The sequence below is a fragment of the Venturia canescens genome, chromosome 2, assembly GCF_019457755.1.
Source record: "Venturia canescens isolate UGA chromosome 2, ASM1945775v1, whole genome shotgun sequence".
Lineage (NCBI taxonomy): Eukaryota > Metazoa > Arthropoda > Insecta > Hymenoptera > Ichneumonidae > Venturia > Venturia canescens.
The window spans coordinates 22,297,577-22,311,355 of record NC_057422.1 but is presented as its reverse complement, the minus strand read 5'-3'; the positions used below and the strand labels follow the sequence as shown (position 1 = coordinate 22,311,355).

Genomic DNA, 13,779 nt, shown 5'->3' with positions numbered 1-13,779 from the left:
CGACTATAAAAAAATGGATTTTCTCTTCAGGACTTTCCTTTTTGCCATAGTTCTACCGCTCTTCCAAACCTTTATCTTTTTCAACGCGATTGGAAACGACCTTCAGGGACTTCGACTGGCAGTTGTAAACAACGAAGCAGGGAATTGCAGCGGGGGAACATACAACGGAAGTGTCTCTTTCGTATCGAACAACGAAACCTGCGATTTTGTCGATATCAGTTGCCGCTTTCTCAACGGTTTCAACAAGGCCGTCGCTCAAAATGTGAGACAACTTCGAAGGAAGATAAAAAGAGTAACCGGATCAATAAAATGAACGACAGAAATTGATAGTCTCGGTGGAGTACTTGTTCGTGAGTGTGTACACTCGAGCGTCAAAAATACTTGCTCACGAGCTCGTTAAAAATCGATGAGTGACGATCGACATGCACGGACCCTCGTCGAATCAGCTCTCTCGTCCGAAAGCACGCTATTAAATTTACTGTGATTCGTAATATTATGTCGAGGCATAAACGTCGTAAACAATGATCGATTAAGAAATCATTGAAAATATTAATTTTAAATGTGATTTATAGCGAATATTTATTTTCGAATCAAGCCGAATTGTCCCGTAACTTTCATAGTAAATAATAATTATAGTTTTTAGAGAACTTTATTCAACTTATTTACTCGTGCACGCGTGAAGCAAAATATGAGAAAGAAAAGCGAGCTGTGCACAACAAGCTGGACGCTTCCGGGTTCGAATTCTTTGTTCCTTTCGGATAAATGAGCTCGATGCAGTTTTCCATGTCCAGTTTGTTGTCCAGACCACAGTGAATTTTGTATTATTCATTTATTCCATGTGCTGCAATGAACAACGAATTATTGTGTACAAAAATATGGCTTTTCATGCTTTTATCTCACGATTTTTTGTAGGAATTTTACGACAATATTGAAGAGGCTACCCAGGCTGTTAAAAACGGTAAGGGAGCGGGTACGATATTGATCGCGAGCAACTTTTCTAAAGCCTTGACGCTGAGGATGGATGGTGAGATATTTGATACTACGGAGGAGTTTGCTGCAGCGGAAATCGAAGTATCTTTGGACATGGGAAGTACGTAAATGAAGGTTTTTCTCGCGACTAGAACGCGACGTGAATGAAGGATCGAGTTACTACGTTTTAAAAGATACTTTTGATTCTTTGGAGCCTAAAAATCAATTCGATTCCGTTGGAAATAGAGAAAGATTTAAATACGGTGGAACTAATGACTTTTTTCTTCGGCAGACCGACAAATTGGACTTTTCGTAGAGGAACGTTTGGCCGAAAATTTCGTTAATGTTTTTGAAAACATCGTACAGGAGTGCAATCTGCCAAAAAAATTGGCGAATTTACCGATTCGAGTACGTACGAATATTCGATTTTATTTTATTGAGCTCGATGAGCAATGTGTTCATATTTAAGGTAGTTCATGCACGATACGATTTTCTTAGGAAAGTCTTGAAATTTACACAGAGTTCAAATGGGTAGTCGACTGATACGTATATCCAATTTTAAAGGGCTCATCCCATTGGTTATTATTGAGATAAATGTTTTTAAATATGAAGAAAACTATACAGGACTATGCGTAAAATATCGTTTACCTTTCCATATAACGAATGAACGCTTCTTACGAAGTTTATGAAAAAGTACGCAATAACAATGAAGTATATAATGAAGGTTTGGGAAAAAATGCGAGACGATTGCCTTACTAGTAATACGTTAAATATGGAACAAAATTGGTAATGAGCTCTCGTATATAACCTCACATTCGCTTATTTCGGCGTTTTGTTTCTTCTTGGCTTGGTTCATTCCTGTCACAGCCTTCTGTCTTTTTATTGATACTTTTTTCTTGATTCATTTCCCGTTGTGTTTTCTTTTTGCGCTCTCTAATGCGATTTTTTACACGGCCATTCATTCGCCAAAAGATAAGTTGAAAACTTTTAATTACGATTTCGAATTAATAACGCTGACATTAATTTAAAGTTATTATATCTTTAATTAGGGAGTAAAAATCGATCTAATTTAGACACCCATAAATTATGATCCTTCGGGCATGATCTAGCTTAACCCTTTCAGTAATGCATTTTTCATCTGCATCAATTTTCATGGAACTTGGTAACCAGAGATCTTCGGTGTCGCTGATCACGAATATGAGGTCAGATTTTGAAAAATCAAAATGGCGGACGCGAAATTTCAAATACTCATTAATTGTTCTAAAACTTTGCATTCAGAGGTTTTCGGGGTCGCTCATTAGAAATCCGGCATTAGATTTTGAAAATTCAAAATGTATATAGTTTTTATATATTGTAACGTAACGCTCTTGCCGACCTGGCCTGAACGCCGTCACGCGTCGGTTCGAGCTACCTTAATTTTAAAAGGAACAGGTATGAAAGAAACGTGAGAAGGCGGAATTTCGATTTTGAAGAATTTAACAATTCCGATTTATTCAATTTGATTGATTTCACAAGATCTTTGGTTTTTTTGATTTATTATTGTGATTGTGTTCGCCAATTAGGGGAAATTCGATTGCGCTCGCTGCTTTCGAATTTGAACAATTTTTAATTTACGCGTTTTTCGCTCGCTTTTAAAAATAGTAGTTTCGATAATTCAAAAGTGTTTCGATTTTATACAATAAAAGAAATTTATTAATTTGACGCAATATAACCTCAAATTCGTACCGCGGCCTTTTGAATTATTTAAAATTTACAAGATTTACAAAATTTATAGAAATCCCGGTTTTGTTTGACTCGGACTCGATTAATTTCAACTTTGAATTTAAAAAGAGAATTTACAAATAAATTTACAAGAAAAATCAGCTCTGATTATAGCAAGCAAAAGAATAATAAAAAAAAAAAAAATAGGTTAAGTTAAGGAACAAACCCCAGGCTCTGGGATTGAAACGTCATCGAATCGCTCCGAGATCCTGAGCATCTGCAAGGTTAGGTAATTTACCGTCCACGGGCTCTGGGATTGAAACGTCACCGAATCGCTCCGAGATCCCGTGCAACGAAAATTTGGAAAGTTTAGTTTAGTCAGCCTTTTTGTTCCGAGTCAGAATTTTGAGGAAAGACTGCCTGCCGAATGAGTCGCGCAGCGCTTTTTATACCCGTGTCCCCACCATAAAATTATCAAACGCCGAATTTTCGGTTTTCGGATCGGTTCTACGCATCTATTTCGAACGCCTTCTCTTATTGGCCCGTTGCCATGATTCACGCTCGCCCGTTGGTTGCGCGGGCTAACATACGATGCGCGGACTACCGCTTTTCACGTTTTTCAGCTTTGTGTGATTATTAACAATAAAAACTTCAATTTGATCAGTTAACTTTTAATTTCTTTTTTGATTTGGCATTGTTACTTTGTTTAATATGATTCGAATAATTTCAATTGCTAAAAGTCACGTACGCGTCCTATAGCCCATTAACGCTCTCTCCGCGCATGCGTCGTAGTCGCTTTTTACATTCTTCATTATTAATTTATTTTTGTTACATTGATTTGACTTGTGATCATTTTTCTTCGATTCATTATAATTTTCCGCTTCATTTGAGCCTAGTTACAATATTTTACGAAATCGCGTTGAATTTCAATTAACAAAATAAAAAAATATAATAGTTTGAGTTTTTAATACGCGGCGCCGCTAGTGTCGCGCTCCGCCGCTTGATCGGGCCTTTGTATTGCCCTCCAGTACGGCCACCGCCGGCCAGCAGTGACGCGTCTTACCGGTCGTTGTACGCGCTCGCACCGCGTCGCGATGTTTTTCGAGGTTAGGTTGGGGTTCTAGTTGATTCGGGTCGGTCAGGAGGGCGTTACGTCACAATATTTTTTTATTCAATATTTTGGCCGGAATTCAGTCACTTGAAACACTTCAGTCAGAACTTTATAATTTCTAAATACAAGATGGCAAATCTAAGATAGCGGACCGAAAAATTGAAAAAAATGATAAATCGTGATAGGCCAATGAGAAACTTGTTTTTTGGGGGTCCTTAGGAATCCTGTTTATGGATCTGAAGCTAGAATATCATAATTCTTAAATCCAAAAAGCCGGCTCCAAGATAGTGGATGAAAAGGTGTAGAAAATTATCGAAACTTGTTCCTCGAAGAATTTATTTCCTGCCGTGAGGGTCGAATTTTTCGGCAACATATTTGTGTGTCTCTCTCTCTCTTAGCACTACCTGGAACTAACGACGAGGAGGTGGAGAGCATCCAAATTCTTTTTTGTTGTATTTTTTCCCGTTTTTTTAGTTGGAATTTTATGTGCGCTATATTGGATCTGATATTTTGAATTCATATCCGTGATCGGTGACTATAAAAACCCCTAGATACTTCTTTTCCGTAGAATTGGTTCAATATTGAGCTTTGAGATAATTTTTTTGTAGGGTGGGACCGCAGCGGTCCCACTGTGACTAAAAGTGTTAAATGAGAAATGTTATCATTGTTATCAATGGGTTATCGTTGAATTTGTACAGTTTGAAGAGCCAATATTTGGGACCAAGCATCAAAAGTACTCGAGCTCAATGGGACCCGGATTTTTAATGACGTGAGTTGAATTATGAATTCTAATTAAAAAAAAACCTCTCGTTTGTTAGTAGAAATTATTTTGAAATGATTATTTCAGCGTAGTATTTTTCCTGGCAACATCAGTTTCCTCTTCCATTATAATAGCTGATCGTCACGAAGGCATTTGGGATCGGAGTTTAGTACAAGGTGAGCATTAGTTCATTTTTATTTCTATAACGCTGGATTAATAATATAACAAGAAGTTATCTCGTCAGAAATGATCATTTTATCATCGGTACCGAAACAAATAAATCGTAATGAGATCATGGCCACTATTTAAAAATCTGCAGAAAAATCTGTTTTTTTTACACAACATAGAAAAATGTTCGAAAATGACGGTAAAAAAAATTGAGGGGAGGTTACCGAACATTTAAGCAAGAAAATAAGTATTAAAAATTGGACATTGTAGTGGCAGTAAATGGATCGTGATTTTTCAATTAAATTTAAGGGATCGTAAATGCTGGAAAAAAAAAATTAAATCATATACGTATTCGTTGAACATTTATCTTGTTAATGGCGTTATAAAAATATCAGGTCACCGAAACTTTAAGAATGAAATCATAAATTAACTACGATTATCGCTCACGCCGAATCGTTGAATACTACGTTCGGTACGACATTGGCAACACCGCTCTATCAGCTGTTTATATATATGTATATCGACGTATATCGTGTTTAGTTGTGACGTGCTTACATTAGTGTATCGGTACTGTACAGGCGTGTATACTTTCTTGGTATAATTAACAGAAAAATGTTTTCTGTTCATATTTATACAAATATTGTGATAACAAAAATATTTGTAATCACAAATAATGACGTAACCTCAAATTCAAATAAATTGTTGGTTATGTGTATCAAGTCATATGTGAGTGACAAGCCATCAGTTTACCGTTGGCAAGGTAGATATATCTCTCCACACAACAAAGTTGCCAAATCAAAAAGTTAACTAGTCAAATTTTTACTAATAATGATATTTTTTTTATATAATTGATAATTACAACGGACTAAATTGATTAGTTATGTTAATTTTTAAATCTATAAATTTTGAGAGAATGTAATAGCACCAATCCCTTATCATGACAAAAAATTCAGTTGTTCAACGCTCGTGTGGTGGGCATGATCTCATTGCGATGCTAAAATTGAAGACTTTTGTCGTGCGAGGCTTTAATGATCGTACGCCGATCTTAGATTGGTCTGAGAACAATGCTAATATCGATACGACTCGGCAAATTCATTGAAAGGTCAATTTGTATACAAGAAGCGTAAACAATGGGAGACCTCCGGGGAGCAGCACAATATCTGACATTGTATTCGTGGACAACTGAAGCGTGAATGATCCGTCGAATCACGTACCGCAATTATCGTACACAATAATACGCTGGACGAAAGAAACGTTTCATTAAAATGTTTCGTGGAAAAAAAAAAACAGAAAAATCCAAAAAAAGTTTCGCTTCATCCGCATATTCATATCAATTTATTCTAAATTTCATGATTGAAATTTCCTTCAATGATTTAAACATCGATGGAGCTCTGCTCGATTCGAATATTTTTTCCAATTTTACCCTTGTAAAATATTTTGAAATGGCTTGAATTAAATTAAAAAAAACTGCTTAAATTAAAATATTTTCAAACGTTTAAAAAAACATTTCAGGACGATTCATAATGAAATTATGAGTTTAATCTTTTAAGGACGGGAATTTTTACGTTGAAATCGACCTTTTTTCTACACGAAATTTGTGCATAATATCGATGAATTTTTCAAGTGGAGTGCCCGATCAAACCAGTTGTCGGACATTTCGATCAGACCCGTCCTATAAAAATTAAAAGTGTTTAGACGTTTTCTAATACGATGCAGTTTTTAGTCGTTATTCGAATCTTCAAGTTTGACCAATAAATATGCAGCGAAGAAACGCCATGATTAGGACGCGGTGGACGTAATTTCTCAAAATAGAAAAATGCTCAATTATTTTTTGACGGGGAATAAAAATTCGATTTTTCGGATTAATATAACATTTTTTCGGTCTCATTGATATTTCGTCGAATAATTCTCAAAATATTTTGTGTTGAAAATTTCTAGGAGTGACGACTGTAGAGATACTGACCTCGCATCTGTTGACTCTGGTGTCCCTTATACTTATCCAAGTTATACTGACTCTCGTTATGAGCATCGGGCACTTTGGCCTTGAATGTCGCGGCTCTTTGTTGATCGTAGGCCTCCTCTTGTTTTTCACTGGATTTTGTGGATTGTGTTACGGCTTTCTTATTTCCATAGTCTCTTCTTCTCAGACTCTAGCCAATTACATATCCACTGGAAGCTTCTATCCCGCCATATTACTTTGCGGTGAGTCCTTGGAGAGATGCATTAAAATTTTTCTTCACAAACTTCTCCTTTTTTAAGCGATATTATGTCTTTATTGCGATTCCAATTTTCGCAAACTGATTTAGAAATTCCATATTAAAACTCTGAAAACAAGGATTTTTTCGACTAATGCGTGCTTTTTTACGTTCTGTTCTGTTGAATTAGTTCAATTGAGGCCTATGAACAGTGTAAACGTTGGAATTTTGGGTTAATTTTATAAATAAAAATTGGTTGAATGGATTTAAATATTAGAATCTTATACACATCTTTTGCATACTCAGAAGTACTGGAAAACAATTTATTTAAAATTTTTTTCATGGTATTTTGTAAAATGGCATTCCTTGAGTGAGTGGTGACAGCAAATCTCAAAAACGGAACATCTCAGGATAAAAAATCAAAAAGATTCTTAAAATATATGCTATCAGCCATCGCATAACGCAGGGGATTTTCAAAATATTGTTTAGAAACAAAAATGGCGACCATTTCAAGAAGAAAATCACAATTTTTGTGGATTTTTCAGTAGAAAACTATTTATAAAAAAAAGTTATCAAAAAACGACTACGTCATGCTGAAAACATATGTTTTCCCTACAAAGTCCAATTCGAATCAAGTCGCTGGGATAAAAGCTCTTTCCGTTTTGTTGTGAACGCCAATTCAAGGAGTGCCACTTTCAACACGCCATTGTACAAAAATATAGCATTAAAAAAAAAAAAAAAAAATCCAGTACTTCTGAGTATGTAAAAGATGTGTACAAGGTTTCATGTAAATCCATCCAACCAATTTTTATTTACAAAAGAAGCACCTAAAATTCCAACGTTTACACCGTTCATAGCCCTTAAAACACTACTCGATCAATTAGAGAATAAAATCTTGAGAACTGGGTCCAAATTTTTTTAACGTCCATGATTTTGCACACGCATCACTCGAGGCTTTCTTCTCATTTAAAATCGACGACACTATTCTCAGATGACCGAGAGAACTTGATTTTTATTTTGCAGGTTGTTTATGGCCCCTCGAAGGTATGCCGAAGGTTTTAAGATGGGTGAGTTTTTTAATCCCGACGACACTGCCATCGCTGGCATTGCGTGGATTGATGGACAAGGGTTATACGGTTGATGATCCGTCGGTGTACACCGGCTTTTTGATAGTTGCGGCGTGGATTGCAGTGCTGTTAGGTGTGAGTTTCTTCTGTATAAGATCGAAAGCCGGTTGATCTTTTAAGTAAATATCGAATGATCGCGTGTTTGGTTTTATTTAGATAATTTTGTATCGCAGAAAATATTCGTTTGTTCCCGAAGCTCGTTAACTGCTGGATAGGACCGAATTTAATTGCGTATACGGGATGTTTCTGATACAGGGTTTTACAGTGTAAGGGTTTGGGGGAGAAAGGGAAACGTCCTAACCTCAAAAGTTAACGAGCACGTCGTCGAGGCTTCCTCGTCAAGAGTCGTGTCGTTTTTTCTCTCATTTTTTCTTGCTTGTATATCATTACGCTTTTAGACGTAACGGTTCCAAAACGGTCATGAACGCACTCTCACACTAGCACGCACATACACACACGTAAAGTAAAAACGAATTCGAAAGCGTCAGCTGCGAACCATAAATCGTAATCGCAAACGTCGGGAAAAAAATTCATCATCCTTCTAGTCAAAGGTCGAAATGTTAACGTGTGTGCGTGAGAATTTTTTATCCGCGTCCCGTTCAGCAACTTACAAAAGAAGCAGTAGTCCACATTCTTTTTATTCGCAAGGAAATTATTACCGAAATTGATGAATTACAGAGCGAGGTTTAAAAAAATGTTCCGTTTCAAAAGCTCTATTGAAAGCGTGTTTGTTTCATTTTTTATAAATATCGATCATTAGGCGCAATTAATAAAAAATATATTAAAATAATCGAGCCTCATCGGCTGCGTCAAAAGTCAGCAAATTTCCTCTATGGAAAGAATCTTGTGAACAAATAAATTTTATAAACGCATTTTTTCGTTCGACTGTGTAAAAAAATGATCAAAATGGATTTGTTAAAATTGAAACATGATCGCTCACGAAAAGTAAATATTACGAGAGAAAATGCATTGGGAAATTTCCAATTTCAATGAAAGAAATCCGGTTCAAATTCGTCGTGAACAATTGAGTTTTTTTTCTATCGCTAAAAGTAATAAATTCTCGTCCGTCATAAACTTTTAATGTCACATGGACTATGGAAACGTTCAAGGCAACAATTCTGACAAATATTCTTCGTAAACGTCAGTAGAATTTTTCCTCGCCTTAATACGAGCATATTATATTATATTTTTATAATGGTGAACATTCCAGCAGGCTTGCAACGAACTCTCTACTTTTCGGAGTGTAGAATTTGTGATATCTTGATATTGTCGTGTGTGTTACAAATGTAAATAAATTATTTTCAAAGAATGAATAAAAAAATATACGAAACTCGAATGACTATGAACGTCGATGCGATTATTTAATCATTTATTTCTTCTCCTTCCCCTCAGGGAAAAATTACATTTTCTTGTAGACATTTTGGTACATACTCATTTGTTCTAAATATATTTATGGTGCGCTGTCTCGATGATTTAACGTACAAACATACATAACGGTTCTCATTATTTTCCTGAAGCATTCAAACGCTACGGGTTCAGCTGTGAACAATGGTTTTTGCGATTTGATTTTTCGGGTTATTTTTTCCTGCGAGTTATTACAAGGATTCATCAAGCCTAAAAATGGAGCTTCATTAGTTAGCAGGAAAAATGAAATGTTCATTTTTCTTCGAGTTGACAGCGATTTGTTTTTATTGGTATTTTCGATACTTCGTGTTTTGCATATGCAAATCGTTTTTTTTTATCAACTTTATATTAATTCATTTGAAATTCATCATTAAGGATTTATTAGCCACAAGGAATCGTCGGCTGGTAGAAAAAACATGTGGCCAGTAAATCGCTCGACTCGCGGATACTCTCGCGTTGTTATGGAACTTTATATTCATTCTCAAAGTGAAACTTGATGTTTTTTTTTAACAAATCTGAATCCGAAAAATCGTTGGAAACTAATAATTATTTTGGATAAAAATGATCATCTTCAGTGGGAATATTTGATATTTTTTGACTAAAATTCTACGTACGCTACGATCTACAATAATTTTATACATTTTACCTCTTGCGCGCTCTTTTTCATTCGTTATCAATTTATGTTCGTTCCGACGCATCTTCGTGTTTCGATAACATCTTTGAATACTGAGATTATTTGAAAAAACCTCAAGTTCGTCGTTATTTTATTTCAATCAGTCATTGTCACGCAATGTATATTTACAATCAGTTCGTTAAAATATCCCGAGTCGGACAACAGAGAGGAGGAAAGTCAAAAAACGATGGTTAATTCGAGATAAAGAATTGCTGCAGATGACAACAGTGCCAAAGATCGAGAAAACCTCAAAATCGCGATTCGGCTACGGACTTGAGGTATCAAGTAGCAATTTTAGTACAATTCATTATTTTTTCTTTCTTAGCACTTTTTACGAGAAAAATAAAAGTTTTTTTGCGTTTACCCCTCGAGCTCTGTCGCTACCTCATCGGAGGAAATATTTCTTTCTCTTTGTTCTCTCCATATACACAAAATACATTATTTTTTAACACTCCCCAAGTTATTTCATTCAACATAAAAACGTATTTATCAAAGTAATCAACAAAGAACGACGATTCAAATCTCATCAGAGTTGAAAAAATGATATACCAGAAAGTTTTCATCGAAGTGCAAACACTTTTGGCAGATCGACGAAGAATGAACGGAAGTTAAACCGTGAAGATGTTTCGACTCAAATCTCTTTCTCATTCACCGTGATCGGAAAACATGAATTTCCATGACTAACATCGATCGAATAGCCAATAGAACGTAATATTAAAAATAAGAGATTCTAAGAAAACAACGAACTAGCAATCTAAACAACAAGGAATGAAAAACAATACTGCAGGATTACAAAAAACACTGCTAATTGAATAAAAATAATAAAATATTTAAATCGGTAATGAAAGACAATTTATCCAAATATTCTTGAATATTCTTGAAATAATTCGATGAATTTGAAATATTTGTCAATCTCAACCGATCGACAGGAAATGTCTCATTCGATCAGTGCCTATTTCTGCTCCATCCTACTAACGAAATTCAACATTTTGCTAATTACTGCGAGATTCGATGCGACGTTGTGTTTTCATTGGTGTGAAAATTTCTCAGATTATCGAAGAGCCTCGCATTCTCATTTTCTACTGTTTCAATGACAACGCAATTGTTGGATATATTGCTTTTACGACTGTTGGTGGTAGCGTGGTTTAAATGATTTTTAGCAGTAAGGCAGGAGCCACATCGGATGGGCATGGGACGAGCAGCAACGAGACAGTCAACTATCTGTCTTACAGTAGGCATGCAGGTTTTGCTGTACCCTGGAAAACACATATCACGTGCCGCATCAGAATCGTACCAACCCCTTGACCTCTTCGTGGCAATCGAAGGAAAAAGTTCAATGCTTTGTGGGACATTGAGTCTGTACGGAAGCAAATTTGGCTCGAAAAAAATCACGATTTCCAATTGCAATGCTCAAAGTTTATTATTTTAAAATGCATATTCCAATCGACTTGATTCAATTAATGACTCTGAAGTTTGCAACGTTGGAGTCCAACGAAACGATAAAAAAAAAATCTCCCCAATAATTCTAGTAATTCTCCAATTTCGTTCCCTGTCGAATTTGCATTTTGTAGTTTTTCAACCTGCACCGATACTTCGTGAAATAAATAAATTGGTGAATTACAAATTTTTTTTTTTCTTCATTTCGTTGGACTCCAACGTTGCAAACTTCGGCGTCGTTTCAATTAAGTTGAACGAACAAATGTTCAATCTTCATTATCGTGGAAACGAAGCAGAGTGAAAAATACTTTGCTCGTAGTTTGTTTCGTTAAAAAATGATTGGAACGTACGATTATCCGGTTGGTGCGAGAAATTGCGATTGGAACGAATTCCCAGATCGACGTACCCCCTCGGAGCCAATTTTCAAACTGATTAAACTAATTATGAATCAGAAGATTGCCGAGGAGAGGTCAGGATGGCGAAGGGCTTGGAAGAAAATGAAAAGTTTGAGACACAAAGAACGAGCACATAGCACCCAAATTTGTCGTAATCAAATGAAAATATGATAAAATATTTGTCATAAATGAAAACAAGTAATAAGCGTATTTTCGTGGCGCAAGGCCTAAGGCCTGTGTCTGATTAAAGCACGTAATTCTATACGTAACAATACCCAGCAGCTCCACAGGAGTGTTCGCGCTTCAGAAAGAAAATAGGAATCGCACGAGAGTTGTCGAATACAAAAAAGATGCTGTGAAAAATTATCGCCGTTCCTTCAACTTTCTTAGATCAAAATTATCCATTAAAATATACGTACAAAATTATGCGTTACATTCGAAGGTCCCTGAACGTATTATAAATAATATTCAATACATTTCGTTGCGTCGAGGGTTTGAGAGTAAAAAAATGCTCAAGGCGTAAAGAAAGCGAAATCGCAGGGAATTTGGTAGCCAATGGAAAATGCATTCACCGTGCACTAGAAGAATCATTAATTCGAGTACGGAATGGAGGACAGCTCCAAATTACAAATTCGAAACTGCAGCGGATGGGAAAAATTGGCCATGTCTGAGACAATTTTTTTTGTGAATAGTTCTTGAATCGACTTTTTCTCGGTTCTTTTTTGTTGTCTCGCATTATAGAGAACCATTAAAGTGTAGTCTAAATTCTAAAATAGTTTTATTTATTCGAAATTGCTTGGCACGTTTTTTTGGAATAAAACATCTTCGTAAGAAAGTTTCGAAAGAAATGAGTAATCGGTTCTCGAAGTAATTGAAGAATTTCGAGTCCGTTAATTGTACGAATAATCTTGCGAAATAGGAAGTAACAGTATTGGGAAGAAATTCTAACAATCAATGTTCATTACGTATTTGACTCCTCCGAAATATTCCCGAATATCTATGAATCGATTTTTCCTAAAATGTGCGAAGAGAGATATTATCATTCAACAAGTATACTCGTGACTTTATTGATCTATAAAGTGAATAATGACTCTTGTCAACAATTGTTTTGTTTTCGTTGATGAGTTTTCTCTTTTTTCATATTCGTGGCTAATTATATTCCATTGTTTTCTATCTTTCATCGTTTTTCTATTTAATTGATAATAAGTTTTATTATTTCTCCGTTTTATTTTTCAATGATATTGGAAGCTCCACGAAAATACTAATGCTTTAACATTCTGTTGGAGTGAATGACGATTTAATCGTTTTATTTGAATCGAATGAGCTCGTTGATCGAACGATATAATTCAATTTTATCATGATATATATTCCTGTATAGTTATATACACATGTATATGTATGTATGTATTTGTATATGTAGGCATTTATTAATGCACGATTGACATTGTGTCAAAGATTGTCTCAACTTGTTTCTCTTGTTTTTGCTAATAAATTCCATGCGTTCCAACACTTCGGATCACATGCAAAATTGCGCATCGTTTTTTCTAAGGGAGGTGCAAAAACATTTAATGATTTGACACGCGTTTGGTTAAAGTCCCATTGTTAATTGTTATCTATTCGTTTGAATAATTGAAGTCTGGAAAACAACCGTAGGCGAGATGAACCGAATGCTTCGTGGCTTTCGTGTGAATTTGTATTCGAGTTTTTTCGAGGATTCGTTTTTTAAGCCGGAAGTCCAATATTGTACGAGACTTGATGAAAAATTTGCGAAAAGTCATTTGAACGAATGTTAATTGCTCGTTTGAAAGTTTCGATATTAGATAAAAAATGGTAGCTCCG

At 35.5% G+C, this 13,779-nt stretch overlaps 1 protein-coding gene across 5 annotated transcripts in view; it reads left to right on the top strand.

The window, feature by feature from the left end:
• Positions 1 to 9,367, top strand: part of LOC122406643 (ABC transporter G family member 23-like) — a 29,103-nt gene extending 19,736 nt beyond the window's left edge. For all 5 annotated transcript variants that reach the window (XM_043412201.1, XM_043412204.1, XM_043412203.1 and 2 more), the window contains 7 exons: positions 31 to 262; positions 913 to 1,090; positions 1,262 to 1,377; positions 4,480 to 4,550; positions 4,629 to 4,717; positions 6,648 to 6,911; positions 7,928 to 9,367. In XM_043412201.1, the coding sequence (XP_043268136.1) occupies positions 31 to 262; positions 913 to 1,090; positions 1,262 to 1,377; positions 4,480 to 4,550; positions 4,629 to 4,717; positions 6,648 to 6,911; positions 7,928 to 8,142 (1,165 nt within the window). In that variant the 3' untranslated portion in view covers positions 8,143 to 9,367. The remainder of the gene's footprint in view (positions 1 to 30; positions 263 to 912; positions 1,091 to 1,261; positions 1,378 to 4,479; positions 4,551 to 4,628; positions 4,718 to 6,647; positions 6,912 to 7,927) is intronic.
• Positions 9,368 to 13,779: the final 4,412 nt, after the last annotated feature.